Genomic DNA, 16,493 nt, shown 5'->3' on the forward strand with positions numbered 1-16,493 from the left:
GAGCCTGGTGGGCTGCCGTCTATAGGGTCGCACAGAGTCGGACACAACTGAAGTGACTTAGCAGCAGCAGCAGCTTTGTTTGTGACCAGACTTTTTCCCTCTGTGTGTTTTGGATCCTCATTGTTAGACAGTGAGGAATGTCATGCACATATTTGCATTTTCTGCTCCAGTGAATGGCGTACACATGTATGTCAAGACGTGAGGAGATGTAAGTTTAGCCTGTAGTCTTATTTCTCCAGTCTTCATACAACTTTTCTGGCCTATAGCTATTGCCATGTAACTGAAATCTGAATTCAGATTATAATGTATATGCTCATGTATATTCAGATTATAAAGTTTTTCTTGCTTTATTTCAGGATGCATTATAGCTTTTTTTTTTTTGCTCTTCCCTTTGCATTTAACCTAGTATTATAATATCTCTCCCAATAATTCTAATTATATTCAAGTACATGTTAGGCGGGAATAGAGCTACTGATTAAAAGTAGCCATTTCTTGCTGAGAATTAGGGTTTGTTTCAGGACATGAGGGCAGTTGTTGAAATCTGATAGTGACCCGTAAATTGATTGCTTGTTCTTACTTGTCTAATTGTTCAAGTCTCAGCCAAATAATATACTCACTTAAATGATGGCTAATGTTCTCCATTTGTGCTGTTAAAACTTCCAAACACTGTCTGTCTAGTCTGGTAAAGAGAACACGGCTTAGTATTAGAAAGTGAACCACCCTTTCCTGTCATGGGCAGCACTGGAAACATTGGAATTAAGATGTGAAGCTGTATGTTTTAATTTCTGCTTTAATGGTGGTATGCTGAAAAAGGACTATAATGCATAAAGGTTAGCTTTGCATATTTTATGATCAGTTATAAGGTATAACTGCTTAATGATGAACTTTGGCATCTTATGTTTTAGACTAAACATGCATAGCTCTAGACTACTGAAATAGAATTTCTTTTTGCAGGATTTTGCTAATATAATGAAAATGTTGAGAAGTTTAATTCAGGATGGCTACACGGCCTTGCTGGAGCAGCGCTGCCGCAGCGCCGCCCAAGCCTTCACAGAGTTGCTCAACGGTTTAGATCCTCAAAAAATAAAGGTAAAATCACCTCCGGGTGATTTGTTTATCAGTGCTGACGCATTTCAGAGGAATGTAGACGAGAATCAAAACTTTGGTTGGTTTCGTTGTTTTACTGTATCTTAGACCGTTCTGAGATTGGCTGAACCTACTCCAGGTTGTGAGAAGCAGATAATGCTCTGATTGAGCCTCTATGGTTGCCCTAGCTATACAACCCGGGTTTAAACTCTCATTGCTCTATAGTTGGTGTGTTCGTTAGAGATCTTGGCCTTTTCTCTTTATTAGAGTACAAAATCAAGGATTTGGACTCACTTTAGTCATGTCTTTTCATCTACAAAGAGAGTATTGGCTAGGTAAATAGTTTTTGTGGGGTTGTGAGAAAGCAAATACTGAGTTGACCCTAAAAGTTTGTTTGAGTTTTTCATAAGATGGTATGGCAAAACCCGAATGGACTTTATGGCTAACCCAAGAATGTAGTCTATTACTTTTCCCATTTTTATGCAGAAGAATATGATACCAATTTTTCTACTATGAACCATGTTCAAGTAATTGTGATACAGGGGTTCTGTGTTTTAAACACTTCATAGCAATATAATTGCATATCTTTGCAAAATATGTTTTCTAATTCTGTTTGGCCTTGACCCAGTAGCAATTAGATTGTTTACACTTCTTTTACTGTTGTGGTTATCGTATTATATGGTATAAATTGGGCAGAATTATGTTCAGATATTTAACAAGAGGATTTTTATTGACAGCAATTAAACCTGGCCATGATTAACTACGTGTTAGTAGTCTACGGACTTGCCATTTCACTCCTTGGAATAGGACAGCCCGAGGTAAGACTTATAACAGTGATAATAGACTGTTAAAATACGCCATTAACTTTAGAAGGTATGTTAAAATAGTTTTCCCCTCTTGGCTTATTTCCTTCTGAGTACTTTTTTTCTCTTCCAGTTTTACTGAGATAATTGACATACAGCTTTGTATAATTTTAAGGTGTACAGCATAATGATCTGACTGATGTAAATCATGCGATGATTAGCACAGTAAGTTTAGGGAGTGCTGTCTGTGTACTTTCTTGATAATTTTTTCTACACTTGATCTTGGCCAAAAGGCTGAGAAGCGATGATAATTTTTTCTGAAATGCCTAAATTTAATTTAGTTTGTGGTATTTTTTTTAAAAGAAAATTTAGTTTGTATTTCCATTAGAAAAAAGTTATGCCAGGTCACCAATGGGAATCTACTTTTTATTCATATAAAAAGTAAAGGACCTGATGTGTCATGATAGATTTTGGAAATACATCGAGGGAAAAAGGCAAGTTGGAAATGTAGTAAACAATGTGATACCACTTCTGTACAATTTGGAATATTTACAGAGCGAAGTATATATTGCTTATGGCTACCTGCATCTTGTAAAAGAAAAAAAAAATACATGAACTAGCCTTATATATCAAGTTTAAGATAATGGTTGCATTTAGTGATAGAAGAAAGGAGTTGGACTCGGGAGGTTAAAAAAGGAGAGTTCAGCTTTGTGTTATACTGTTTTATTTTTAAAAACATACTTAAAATGCTAATATTAATAGCTCTTAGTTCTGGATAGCAAGTATCTGGGGTATTCTATTATTTCCCAGAGTTCGGGCTTCCCATAACAGCATGCAGTCAGGGTATGGGTGTGAGCACTGGTGTCCATGACTCATGGTCCTTTAGTGTGCTCCTGGAAAGCTTACATACCTGCACCTCCCAGCGTTATACTCCGCTTTCCATGGTGTTGGATTTTTGAAAAAAAGTAGAAATGGTTCTATAATTAACCTCAGGTAGGAGTTACCCTGTGTACCAACTTAGGTTCCAAGCTTCCTAGGCTAGATGAGGCTTAACCCTAACAGCTACCTAATGAGGTTCACTTTCTGAGTGGTCCACAGAGCCTGAGGGTCGTTTCCCCCACGACAGGCTGCTTCCCTTGTCCTGATGTGGCAGATTCATGTCTTCCATTAGGGACTCTCTGACTCTGTTTTCTGGTAGATTTTTGAAGCCAGAACGACATGTTCTCAACAGAGTAATAATAAATATCATATTTTGCTTCATCAGAATTGAAGAAATAGTTTATTACATTTTTAACTTACTTTGGTTTAATTTTGATTAAAAAAAAAAAACAGAGTGATAGAACTTAAATGAATGATAGACATTTAAAAGAATTTCATCAATCAGAGTATCTCCAGAAGGAATTGATGTATTTACTCCAGAGAAGCCCTTGCTTTGGAATGCCTCCTTTAGAACTGGCTTCAGAGCTTCTTATTAACTCCATTCTGTAGTGACATTTCCTTTATCACCCACAATGGAGTGACAGCCAGTATTACTTTGAGCTAAATATCTTTTGGATTTTTTCCAAAACAAAATTCATTCAAAGCCCAGAGGCTTCCACTGTTGAGAATTGTCAAAAGAATGTATTTTAAGTTCTAAATTTTTACTAAATAGCTGTTTTTAAGACACAGCATTTGTCTTATGTCACAAAACATTGTGGCAACATTATTGGAATTCCTGTGACTCTAAGGGAGCAGTGCTTACTAGGATACATGTTATAGTACCTTTGCATCCACATCAGTCTTTTTGCCATGAGCTTATGCCTTTTTTAGCCAGCACACACTGGGTCCTGTGTGTGTGTTAGTAAATGCTCATTTGGTGCATTGCCTGTGTTTAGTGCCAACTTCTCATTCCAGAGCTGGATCATTTTGGTTCTGTGTCTGAGTATCCATATGGCCATATTTTATGTAATTGCTAAGAAAATGAAATGCAGAAGGTGTAATTTTGCCATAGAAATTTTTGGGTATACAGTTGTTCTTAATATCACACAAAAAGAATCAACCTTCAGGTAAAATCTGTTCCCAGCGTTTCTTTCTGTGTAAGTGATCACTGTTCTCATTGCTGCCGAAGGAGTTATCTGAAGCTGAAAACCAGTTCAAGAGAATGATTGAACACTACCCCAATGAGGGGCTTGATTGCTTGGCCTACTGTGGAATTGGAAAAGTGTATTTGAAAAAAAACAGGTTAGTGGAAGCTACACTACATTATGCTCTAGGCTGGCAACTCATTTGAAGTCTCATGGGATGATGATCCCTGTTCTGGAATGATTTTGACATCTTCTACATACTGTGATAATTGTGTTTACTTTGAGGACTGGCATTTCAATATTAATTATTAAAGTCAACAATTCAGTTACTAGTGCTTTCTAATTTTGAATCTAATAAGAAACTCATTAATAATGTGGCACAAGAAGTTTTATATTGTATGTTTTGGTGTATGTCATTTATAAATTGTGACTGAATTGATATAAATTAATGGTTTACATTACCCCTTCATGGATCACAGCCTTGTTGTGGTGAAGGGGCTTGTTTACTCAGTGAAGCTATGAGCCATGCTGTGCAGGGTCACCCAAGGACAACAAGGACAGATCATAGTTAAGAGTTCTGACAAAATGTGGTCCACTGGAGGAGGGAATGGCAAACCACTCCAGTATTCTACTTCTCCTTCACTGATTACTTGAAAACCTTTGACTGTGTGAATCACAACAAACCGTGGGAAATTCTTTAAAGATGGAAATACCACATCACCTTACCTGTCTCCTGAGAAACCTATGTGCAGGTCAATAAACAACAGTTAGAACCTTACATGGAACAGCTGACTGGTTCAGAATTGGGAAAGGAGTATGACAAGGCTGTATTTTTGTCACCCTGTTTATATAACTTACCTGCAGAGTCAGTTCAGTTTAATCCCTCAGTCGTGTCCAACTCTTTGCTACCCCATGGACTGCGGCACGCCAGGCCTCCCTGTCCATCACCAACTACCGGAGCTTGCTCAAACTCAAGTCCATCGAGTTGGTGATGCCATCCAACCATCTCCTCCTCTGTCGTCTCCTTCTCCTCCTGCCTTCAATCTACATACAGAGTACATCATGCGAAATGCCAGGCTGGATAAATCACAAGCTGGAATCAAGACTGCTGGGAGAAATATCAACAATCTCAGATATGCAGATGATACCACTCTTAATGGCAGAAAATGAAGAGGAACTAAAGAGCCTCTTAATGAGGGTGAAAGAGGAGAGTGAGAAAGCTGGCTTAAAGCTCAACTTTAAAAAAAAAACTAAGGAAGGTCGTGGCATCCAGTCCCATCACTTCATGGCAAATAGAAGGGGAAAAGTGAAAGCAGTGACAGATTTTATTTTCTTAGGCTCCAAAATCACTGCAGACGGTGACTGCAACCATGAAATTAAAAGATGCTTGCACCTTGAAAGGAGACCTATGACAACCTAGACAGTGTATTAAGCAAAGACACTTTGCTGACAAAGGTCCGTATAGTCAAAGCTATGATTTTTCCAGTAGTCATGCATGGATCCAAGAGTTGGACTGTAAAGAAGGCTGAGTGCCAAAGAATTGATGCTTTTGAATTGCTCTGGAGAAGACCCTTGAGAGTCCCTTGGACGGTGAGCAGATCAAACCAGTCAATCCTAAAGGAAAATTCAACCCTGAATATTCATTGGAAGGACTGATTCTGAAACTGATAAAGAATCAGAGGTAGTGAGGATTTTGCAGTCATCTCCACGGTAATAACAAATGCAATTAATTTGAAGGTTTAGCATAAGTTGTTTAGGACACACCCGTTTAATGCAGTGACCACATGTACATATTCACTAGATCTAGGAAAATAACAAATATGTAACATCATGGAGGTTGTGATAAGTGAAGAAGTCTTTTACCATTTTGAAAGTCATTTAAAATTTTTAAAAATTTTATTGAAGTATAATTGATTTACAATGTTGTGGAAAGGCTTTTAAATTTTAATTTCTAAATAATACAGTTCGGCATCCAGTGACCAATAAGCTAGCTGGATTTTTGCTGTTGTAATGTGTAGTCTCTGGTTTAAAGTCTTGCTGTTTATAACCGTCTTACGGTGGATGGTGGTCTAGCATTTCTGTAGGTGAAGTCATCTGTGCAAAGGTAAAAATGACTTCTTCAATTGGAAGATGGTTTCAAGATTGAAGAACAGGAAACCTTTTGCTTCTGTAGTCTAACAAGAATAGAGACTGGGAGAACCTTATAATTCATTATTCTAATATTCTTTGGTTGAATGAACTTTGGGAATCTATTGGTATTTTTTTTTAACTGTAAATTGGCACTAAAACATATCACATTTATAGTAAAACAAGTTTACATACACATTTGTTGTGTTAAAATAATCAACTGCTTTATAGCTGAAGAAAGATGTCCAGAATACACAAGCTCTTTAACAGTTTTATAGCAGAGAGATTTTATTATAGCCATTTTAAATGAATCAAGTTAAAAAAAAATTTCCCTGTTTATGATTAATTAGTTGAAGTGGATCTATGATGTTGCACTACAAGGACCTCCTTTAATTAGATTAGTAAATTAAATAAAAATGGAACAACCAAATTTGTTCAATTTTCTGTGTTAATTGTGGAAAACTTTAAAAAATAAATTACAGCTTAAAACTAGTGTGCACCTACCATAGGTAAAACCAGTGTCCTGGTACATTTGTGTTTAATTTATATTACTTTTGTAGCAAAGAGTGATAATGTCTTGGTTTTTTGAAGAAAATATGGGTTACCATGAATATTTCTGTGCAGTGATTTGTCAAATGTACTCTTCCTGGTAAGCTTGAAATCTCTGTGCCTTGTGGGGAGTGGAAATTCATGTCTCATCTTTAATACCTTCTTCGTAATTCTGACTTTAGATTTTTAGAAGCTCTTAATCATTTTGAGAAAGCAAGAACCTTGATCTGTCGTCTTCCTGGAGTGTTAACTTGGCCCACAAGTAATGTGGTTATTGAGGAGACTCAGCCAGGGAAGATAAAGGTAATTATTTCTGTAGAGCTTCTTACTAACCATAAAAGCTCATCTGCACTCCTGTGCTCTTGACTTAAGGTATAAGATGACACTCTGTCCTCAGCTCCTTCATTTCCCCTTTAAAAACTGGTGGAGTCACCAACATTTATTTGGTATTTCCTATTTGCCAATCATACACCTTCCATTTATCATTACCTGTACCTCTTCTAGCAACCCTATGTGATGAGCACTGTGATTATTCCCATTTGACAGATGAGGAAGATTATGTTTAGACAGATTTAGTGATGAGTTCCGGAGAAGGCAATGGCACCCCACTCCAGTACTCTTGCCTGGGGTCGCTAAGAGTCGGACACAACTGAGCAACTTCCTTTCACTTTTCACTTTCATTCACTGGAGAAGGAAATGGCAACCCACTCCAGTGTTCTTGCCTGGAGAATCCCGGGGACGGGGGAGCCTGGTGGGCTGCCATCTATAGGGTTGCACAGAGTCGGACATGACTGAAGTGACTTGGCAGCAGCCGCAGTGATGAGTTCAAGATTAAACAGCTCGGAAATGGTGGAGCTGGGACTTGAATCCAGGCATTCTGGCTAGAGTGCACTGTTGTGTGCTGGTTGTACTTAGAGAAGGATTTCACATGATTGTTTCCTTATAATTTCTGTAGTTATTGACACTGAAGACCTAAAAAGTATAAATTGGTCTCATATCCAGAATCATGGGGTGCTTTGCCAGTTCTAGAAAGACTAAATCATGTAACTTGACTGGGATAGGCTGTAACTTGTGGTGAGCCCTGATGTATACTCAGAACTTGCTTTTAACTAAAGCTTTTACAAGCACAGGCATCAACTCTTACTCTAAAAGTAGCTGAAAGATCTGCATAGGAGTGTCTGCCAACAGCTTGTATAAATAGATGATAAATGTGCAAAGTGTTTTCAACAATTAGCCATCAGAGAAATGCAAATGAGAACAGGGTACCATTTCACACCCATTAGGGTGGCTGTAATCAAAAAGACAATACAAGTGTTGGCAAGGATGTGGAGAAATCAGAACCCCCATACATTGCTATAAAATTTAAAATGGTGGAGCTGCTTTGGAAACCAGTCTGGCAGTTCTTCATTGGTTAAAGATAGAGTTACCAAATGGCTGAGCAGTTTCAGTCCTAAATATACTCAGAGACAGGAATACATAAGTTCTCCCGAAAACTTAAACATAAATGTTCATAGTAGCATTATTAAAAATAGTCAAAAAGTGGAAAGAACTCAAAGGCTATTAGCTGATGAATGGTTAAATAAAATGTGGTGTATCCATGTAACACATTTGGCCATAAAAAGGAGTGAAGTAATGATACATGCTACAACATAGATGAACCTTGAAAATGTTACACTGAGTGAAAGAATCCAGGTACGAAATGCCAGATACTGTGTGATTCTGTTTATCTGGAATCTCCACAGTAGGACTTTTTTCTTTGGGGGCTACACCATGTAGCATGTGGGATCTTAGTTGCCCAACCAGGGATCGAACCTGTGCCCCCTGCAATGGAATCACACAGAGTGTTAACAACTGGACCTCCAATGAAGTGCTCACAATAGGAAAATCTATATTTGAAGGCAGATAGTATATTAGTGGTTGTCAGGGGATAGGGGACTGAGGAAAGATGAGGGATTACTCATGGGTATGGGATTTCTTGTTGAGTGGTGAAAATGTTTTAAATTTAGGCTATGGTGATGGTTACATGACTCCGAATATACTAACAAACCACTGAACTATACACTTTAAGTGCATGAATTGTATGGTACATGAATTATATATGAACAAAACTGTTATAAGAAATAAAACAGAGGGACTGTTGGATTTTCCTCTCTTTATTCTGGACTGGGATGGAGGCATTGGAACTATTGATATTGATAACAGTGAACCATCCTGGGAAGCCTGGCATGAGTGTCGGGGACTTCGGTGGCAGTGGTGTAACTCTTCAGGGGATGGGCAAGCACAAGTTCCGGGGTTCAGGGAGGAGGAGGAATGTCAGTAGGGGTGGGAGGATGTCCCAGGTGAAGTGACCCTGGGCAGAAAGTGGAGTCCTAAGGCTAATTCTACCTCATTAGGCGCCTCTGAATGCTTAAAGGAGGTTTTTAAGAGGTATGTATTGTAAAATGAGGTTTGAGGATTACAACAAAGGCTAAGGTTTTGATTCAGTCTGAAATTCTGAAAATTTTTTGTTCAGTCCTTTTCTTCCATTCTTTTCTCAGCATGTCTCTGTATCAGTCTCTCTCCAGGAGGAAAAACTTTATAAGTTGTATGTAGTTTCTTGGCTAAAAGGCATTTGGTCCTTTGTGTGCTGAAAATATTTTAATGGCAAGAGATTATTGAAAGAATTTGATGAATTAGTGTTGTCATATCATTTTTGTTTACTTTTGTTGTAGATGCTGTTAGAGAAATTTGTTGAAGAATGCAGGTTCCCTCCAGTGCCGGATGCCACTTGTTGCTATCAGAAGTGCCATGGATATTCCAAAATCCAGATATATATAACTGATCCAGACTTTAAGGTACAGAATGAGGGTATACCGGGACATGAACTTGCTGAATTGTGCCTGAAAATGGTTTCAGAACAAATTCTTTAGTTGGAGCCCCCCAAGTTCTCTGACTTGCTGGTAGCTTCACATCCTCTTGTCTGCCTCCTCCCCTGACTTCAGTCTGCAGCACCTCACTTGGGGACCCAGAGTCGTTGACATAAACACCGAGGGCAGTGGTGGTGACCTGAGAAGGCAGGCTAGCTAAGTCCATTTCCGCCTTCTAGCCACCACTTCGTGTAACTGCCTGCTCCTTAGGAGCACAGGAAGCACTGTGAGGTAATTACCCTGATTTGCTGCAGTTCTAGTTTCTTATTTAATTTGAATCCAGGAATCTGAAGAATTGAAATCTAGGAACCAATCTGATCACTGAATAACCCCTAACCTAAATCTGAGACTGAGTCTGGCAGTTAATTGAGTGAATAGAACACTGCACCTTAGTTTATTCAAGAAAATAGAAGCTGCCTGCTGCCCTGGTTAGTAGTTCAGATGAAATAAAGTTTATAAAGTATTTGATATTTTGTAAACCACTCCAGTATCCTCTCCTGGAACACCCCCATGCACAGAGGAGCCTGGTGGGCTGCAGTCCATGGGGTCACAAAGAGTCGGGCACAGCTGAGCGACTAACACTTTCACTTTCAAAGGAATACACAACTGTAAATTGTGGAAATGAATGTCAGTCAAGCTCAGTGTTTTCAGCGCTAGGCAGTCTGGGGTATGGAACTACTGTACTCCCTGGGAGGAAATGTGACATCTAGTTATGTCTGCCAGGTGAATGCAAACACGTCTCTATCTTATTATGTGTTGTGGATGTGAAAGTGTGTATGTAGACATTTTTAAGATGTGAATTAAAAATTGTTTTAAAACTCCAGGGTTTTATACGGATCAGCTGTTGCCAGTATTGTAAAATAGAATTTCACATGAACTGCTGGAAGAAGTTAAAAACAACAACCTTCAATGATAAAATTGACAAGGTAAGACTAACAAGATTTTCTGGATTTTTTAGTATGCTTATTGTATATTGATTTTTCTTCCCCGAGAATCTTCAAGAAAAGTCTTAAGTGAATATGAATTTCTCTGTGTGAGACATAATTAGAAGGTATTAAAAGTTTTAATGATAAAGTACAAAGTTTTTGTTTTTCATTTATACAAGTGTAAAGGCAATAACCATAGAGGCTTTTAATAAATTGTTGAACCGCCCCCTTTTATGTTGGGAATGTATGATCAAAAATAAATTATTTCATGTTATGATGTAGAATTAGGGCCTCAAATTTTTTATTTCCTAAAAAAGTTTGAGATAATTTGTATTAAGAAATCAACTTAAATTTTGTGCTGCCATATTTGGTTGGAGTTTCTCTTAATTAGTGAGATAACTATGTTAATTACCATTAGCCAGATATACTTTGAGAGCAGTCATAGTTTAATAATCTTCATTCATAGACTTTGTTTCTTATTCATATAAACTATGGACTTAAAAAAAATAACCTTATTCTACACTACTTTTAGCCTCTTGAGAAAAGAATAAGGTGGTTGTGCTAGGTGAATGTTAGCAGAAGTAATATTCAAGTCTAGTAAAAATAAATTCTCATATTTTACACATTTTCCTGTTGTTATCTAGAGGTGTGATGATGTGACCAAATAACTGTTGCCGTTGAGTCGCTCGTGCTGTCTTTGTCTCACTTCAGTTGAGCTTCTCTAGCTATACCCTCAGGGCGGTGGCGCTGTAGCTCAGACGGCAAAGAATCCACCTGCAAGGCAGGAGACCCGGGTTCAATCCCTGGGTCGGGCAGATCCTCTGGAGAAGGGCATGGCAACCTACTCCAGTATTCTTGCCTGGAGAATCCCATGGACAGAGGAGCCTGGTGGGCTACAGTCCATGGGGTCACAAAGAGTTGGACAAAATTGCCACTACCACCACCAGCTATACCCATGCCCTTAGTGGTCCTAACCATTCCCCTGAGTTGAAGTACCCTCGGTATATTAGCTTTCACTAGGGTACCTTGAAGTAACTCGAATGTCTCATGACTTAAAGTAAGAAAGGCTTGTTTCTTGCTTACGTTACTTGTCTTGCAGTTTTGCAGTTGTTGTCCAGGATTGGGCAATGGCAGCTCTGGTCTGTGGGGCTGTGGACTTTGTTTCTTTTTTTGTTTTTTTTTTTTTTTTTTTTGGACTTTGTTTCTAACTTAATTGAGGTTGAAGAGTGACTGGGACATGTTCTTGTGATCTAGAGGAAAGAGCAGTGGCCAGTCCACTCAGTGTTTCTTAAAGCTTTGGTGTGGATGGTAGCACACGTCAGGGCAGCTCACCTTACATGACCAAGCAAGTCAGGCGGACAGCCCTGCAGCTGGATGCTCTGGAAATCAGATGACAGTGAGAAGGGACTTTGCAGTGCCTCCTGAAGAAGGTTTTAGATCATATTTTGACTGTTCCTTGGTTAAAATGGCATACATGTGTACATTTATGCCAAGATGTAACCCCTCTCCCCGCTCCCATTTTTAAATCAAATAGGATTTTCTGCAAGGAATCTGTCTTACTCCTGATTGTGAAGGAATCATTTCAAAGATTATCATCTTCAGCAGTGGTGGTCAAGTTAAATGTGAAGTAAGTAGACACTGGGGAAATCTCATTAAATAGATAACCAAAATGCTTATACCTTATAAAATATGAGACATAAATTTATAGAACTTAAACTATTTGGATCTTGCATTTTCCAGGAACGAAATAGTTACTTAATATAAGAAATTATAGGAAATAATAGGATGTAAGAATGCTGCTTCTCTCTTTTTTTTTTTTAAAGAATGATTCTTTGGAATTAAGGATTCTAGTGTTCTTTTGTCTCCTAAAAGGCAAAGGAGGTTTTTTGCATTTCAGTTTTACTGATTTTACTCCTTTTGATAACCTTGTTTTTTAAATTTCCAGTAAACTTTTTGGTATTGACAAGGTGGGGGATCTTAGGGAGGGAGGGAGGGTCTTGAGCTGCACTATGTGGGAGCTATAGGAGTGGGTTGTTGTAATGACATCTGTCATTCATTTGATCTGCTTACTCTTAATTTTTTTCAACCTTCTTTAACTGTGTGTACTCTCTTGTTCTTCTTTTCAGTAAATTGTGTTGCTAAAGTGTTCTGGGCTTTTGTTTGGGTCAGAGTATCATTACTGTTCTCTATCAATTTGGATGTTGACTATGCTTTTGAAATGCGTATTAAACTTGTGATTTTATGCTTAATGTCGTGGGAGCATGAGACAAATTTTAGATGTCTCTGTTTTATTTAAAGTTTGAACACAAGGTCATTAAAGAAAAGGTTCCTCCAAGACCTATTCTGAAACAGAAATGTTCTAGGTAAGATTTTTAATAATCAGATTAATAATGTCCATTAGAATATGATTCTATTAAACACACATTTCTAAATAATGCTGTTTTAAAAATTGGCTCAGCACACATATCCAAATAAGTAGTTTTGAAGTGAATTTTATAGGTATTTATAACTTTCAAGACAACCTTGAATAGTTAAATGCTAAAAACTTGAATAAGAAGCATTATTTAGTGATTGAATTTATAAGTAAAATTATGACATTTGAACTGTGAAATGACATGTTCAGTAGATTTGGCATTTGGATAAAAATTACATACTTAGCTCTCAGCTGTTTATACTTTAATTCCAAAAACGTCTTTCCTTTTGTTCTCTTCAGCAAACATTTGAACCAGTGACTCTCTCTCACCCTGAAATACTCAATGAACTGTCAAAATTAATCACTTTTCTGTTATCTTCTTGTTCAAATAATTCAATCCTTTTTTCTTTTCTTTTTTGCCCTGCTTTTTGTTTTCCGTTTTAAGAAGTTATTTTTTTTATCATTGGTGACCAAGAAAAAGCAAAAGAAAAGATGAATTATTTGTTGAAGAGAATTTCTTGTAGCCATATTGACCAAATTTGAGTCTTATGGATCATTATTGGGTTATGAAAATGATATTTTACTGTGCAAATGAGTATTTACATGTATTAACTTGCATAGTAATTTTTTACTATTCCTCTTTACTCTAATGGTATCTTCTATACATGGGGATAATATGTGTATGATCTATATATGCATCCTTAATTAGAAATCACTTAGTCATTGATGTTCTTGTTTTTATGAAACAAGTACACTTGTTTTGATTGAATTGACCATGTGTCAAAAGTTTTTGATATTGAACAGAGGATGTAGTCCCAAGTTCTAACTAAAAAAGAAAACTTCTAGTTTATTGTTTGGAAAATGGCTTCTACAATAGGCAAAGGAAAGTAGTTGATTGAGTTCATAACAAAGGTGAATTGTCATTAATTATAATTATTTATCAGCCTAGAGAAGTTGAGGCTGAAAGAAGACAAAAAATTGAAGCGAAAGCTCCAAAAAAAGGAAGCAAAAAAATTAGCACAAGAAAGACTGGAAGAGGACTTAAGGGAAAGTAACCCACCAAAAACTGAAGAGCAGAGAGGTATGCTGGGAGTCTGATGCGTGATGAGAATCATATATTCTTGCTTAAAAGTGTGTATACAAATATTCATCTTGTTGGGCTTTATGTTAATAGTTAAATTGAATTGAAATTTAGATTTCCCTTGGTATTTTAATACTATCACCATCTTTTGATTACCCTGAGATGGGGAGGGGAGTGGTGTAAGGAACGTTGAATTTATAAGTAATATACAGGGATTGAAAACACTTTGCTGCCACTTAGGGCAAATTGTCTCAGTTCCCTTATCTCCAAAGTGAACGTGAAAATAGTATTTCAAATTCCACACATATGTTTGAACTGTAAATTAGCCACTGATTATCTGAAGTATGCTGCTTCACATAGAGAAGCAGTTCATATGAGATGCCAGAGAGATTACTTCGTGTTTTATGCTCATCTTATCAGCATTCCCTGATCAACATGGGAGCAGTCTCAGTGATTTACTGTCCCTGTGGACACATTTACTTTCAAGTTTTGTGTTTTTTTAATGTATGGTTTCAGGTGTACAACATAATGATTTGATATTTCTATATATTGCAAAATGATTACCACAATAAATCCAGTTAACATCCACCACCATACATACAGAATTTTTTTTTCATGATGAGAACTTTCAAGGTCTACATGCAAATACATGAAACAGTATTATTAACTATAGTCATTGTACTGTGCACTATATCCCCAGGACTCCTTTCAGTTTTGAGTTAAATTATTCTCATTTTCTACTCTGATGACTGTTGCCAGCATTAATATTTCCTCTTGATGTTTTTGTTTTTCATCTTGTTGTGGTTTAGTCATTAAGTCATGTGTAACTCTTTGCACCCCCATGGACTGCAGCATACCAGGCTTCCCTGTCCTTTACTGTCTCCCAGAGTTTGCTCAGACTCACGTCCATTGAGTCAGTGATGCCATCCAACCGTCTCATCCTCTGTCACCTGCTTCTCCTCCTGCCCTCAATCATTCCCAGCATCAGGGTCTTTTCCAAAGAGTCGGCTCTTTGCATCAGGTGGCCAGAGTATTAGAGTTTTCAGCATCAATCCTTCTAATGAATATTCAGATTTGATTTCCTTTAGGATTGACTGGTTATTCCATTAATGTTTCAGAAATCAATCAGAACTGTCTTTTCTACTGAAAAAAAATTTTAGGGAACATCATTTACTTTATATATTTTTTGTATTTGTATGTTTATTTACTGTATTAGCGTCAAGAGGTTAAATGACCACTTTGGGGGGGAAATGCCTGGGCAGGAAGATGCACTTTTGAGATACTGCGATCAGTAACTCCACAGGTCTATGATTGAGGATTCAACAGTAAGATAGATAACACATTTATCCAAATTCAACCAAATATTGTTTTTATACTTGAAGCAATGATCCCTTCAACTCCAGGGGAAAAAAAAAAGCTTTACATTCATGCCTGAAACATATTTATTGAATGTAAAATCTGAGTAGTCGATAAGGCTCAGTTAAGATTGTTGAGGAAAGTAACCTTATTTTAGAGGAACTAAGTTTTTAGATACTACATGAGTGGTACCAGTGAAGGAAATAAGATACTTGATATGTTTGATTTACTGTGAAGTTTCATGTCTTTTAAAGGCACTTTTAAAGTTAAATACTTTATATATCTAATTTAAAAGTTCTTAGGTTATTTAAAACAACATAAAGAATACATCTGAGTCACAGATTATATTGCTATGTAATTCCCTAGTGGCCCAGACAGTAAAGAATTTGCCAGCAACGCAGGAGATGGGGGTTTGATCCTTGGGTTGGGAGTATCCCCTGGGGAAGGGAACGGCTACCTAATCTGGTATTCTTGCCAGAGAATATCATGGATAGAGGACCCTAGCAAGGCTACAGTCCACAGGGTCTCAAAGAGTAAGATACAACTGAGTAACTAGCACTTTAACTTCACTTTCACACACAATGTTAGGTTAAATTTTTCAGAGTTTATGTTTTTGCAAATTGGTCCTCTTTCTCCTTTTTACTGACCACTGTTATTCATCCTTAGAAACTATCAACCATGTCCAAAGTTGCCAGTTCCTTGATGACAGAATTCTGCAGTGCATAAAGCAGTACGCTGACAAGATTAAGTCCGGGATACTGAATACTTCCAAGCTTCTCAAAGAATTGCTTTCTTGGAAGGTTTTAACCACAGAAGACTACACAACATGTTTTTCTAGCAGAAATTTCCTGAATGAAGCAGTGGACTATGTCATTCGTCATTTGATCCAAGAAAAGAACAGAGTAAAGACAAGGGTATTTCTGCATGTTTTGAGTGAGCTTAAAGAAGTGGACCCAAAACTAGCCACCTGGATCCAGAAACTGAATAGCTTTGGTATGTCTCTTAATTGTAGAGATGCAGTTTCATAGGAGGATAAATACAGACTTCTGAATCCTTCTTCTTTTTACTATCATTTATGACTTTTTAAAATGTAGAACTACAAATTTGTATGGTTAAAAAATACTGTTTCCTGAAGTTCACAATTTTTAGGTTACCTTATAGATAGGTTGACTTTCCTGGTGAC

General features: G+C 37.3%; 1 protein-coding gene across 13 annotated transcripts in view; it reads left to right on the forward strand.

Moving 5' to 3' along the window:
* TTC3 (tetratricopeptide repeat domain 3) overlaps nucleotides 1–16,493 on the forward strand; it is a 119,764-nt gene that overhangs the window by 54,821 nt on the left and 48,450 nt on the right. For all 13 annotated transcript variants that reach the window (XM_027548883.1, XM_027548866.1, XM_027548831.1 and 10 more), the window contains 10 exons: nucleotides 955–1,089; nucleotides 1,824–1,904; nucleotides 3,997–4,109; nucleotides 6,811–6,931; nucleotides 9,340–9,462; nucleotides 10,359–10,460; nucleotides 11,995–12,087; nucleotides 12,759–12,823; nucleotides 13,818–13,954; nucleotides 15,977–16,303. In XM_027548883.1, coding sequence (XP_027404684.1) covers nucleotides 955–1,089; nucleotides 1,824–1,904; nucleotides 3,997–4,109; nucleotides 6,811–6,931; nucleotides 9,340–9,462; nucleotides 10,359–10,460; nucleotides 11,995–12,087; nucleotides 12,759–12,823; nucleotides 13,818–13,954; nucleotides 15,977–16,303 — 1,297 coding nt within the window. The remainder of the gene's footprint in view (nucleotides 1–954; nucleotides 1,090–1,823; nucleotides 1,905–3,996; nucleotides 4,110–6,810; nucleotides 6,932–9,339; nucleotides 9,463–10,358; nucleotides 10,461–11,994; nucleotides 12,088–12,758; nucleotides 12,824–13,817; nucleotides 13,955–15,976; nucleotides 16,304–16,493) is intronic.

This window comes from Bos indicus x Bos taurus, chromosome 1, assembly GCF_003369695.1.
Source record: "Bos indicus x Bos taurus breed Angus x Brahman F1 hybrid chromosome 1, Bos_hybrid_MaternalHap_v2.0, whole genome shotgun sequence".
Lineage (NCBI taxonomy): Eukaryota > Metazoa > Chordata > Mammalia > Artiodactyla > Bovidae > Bos > Bos indicus x Bos taurus.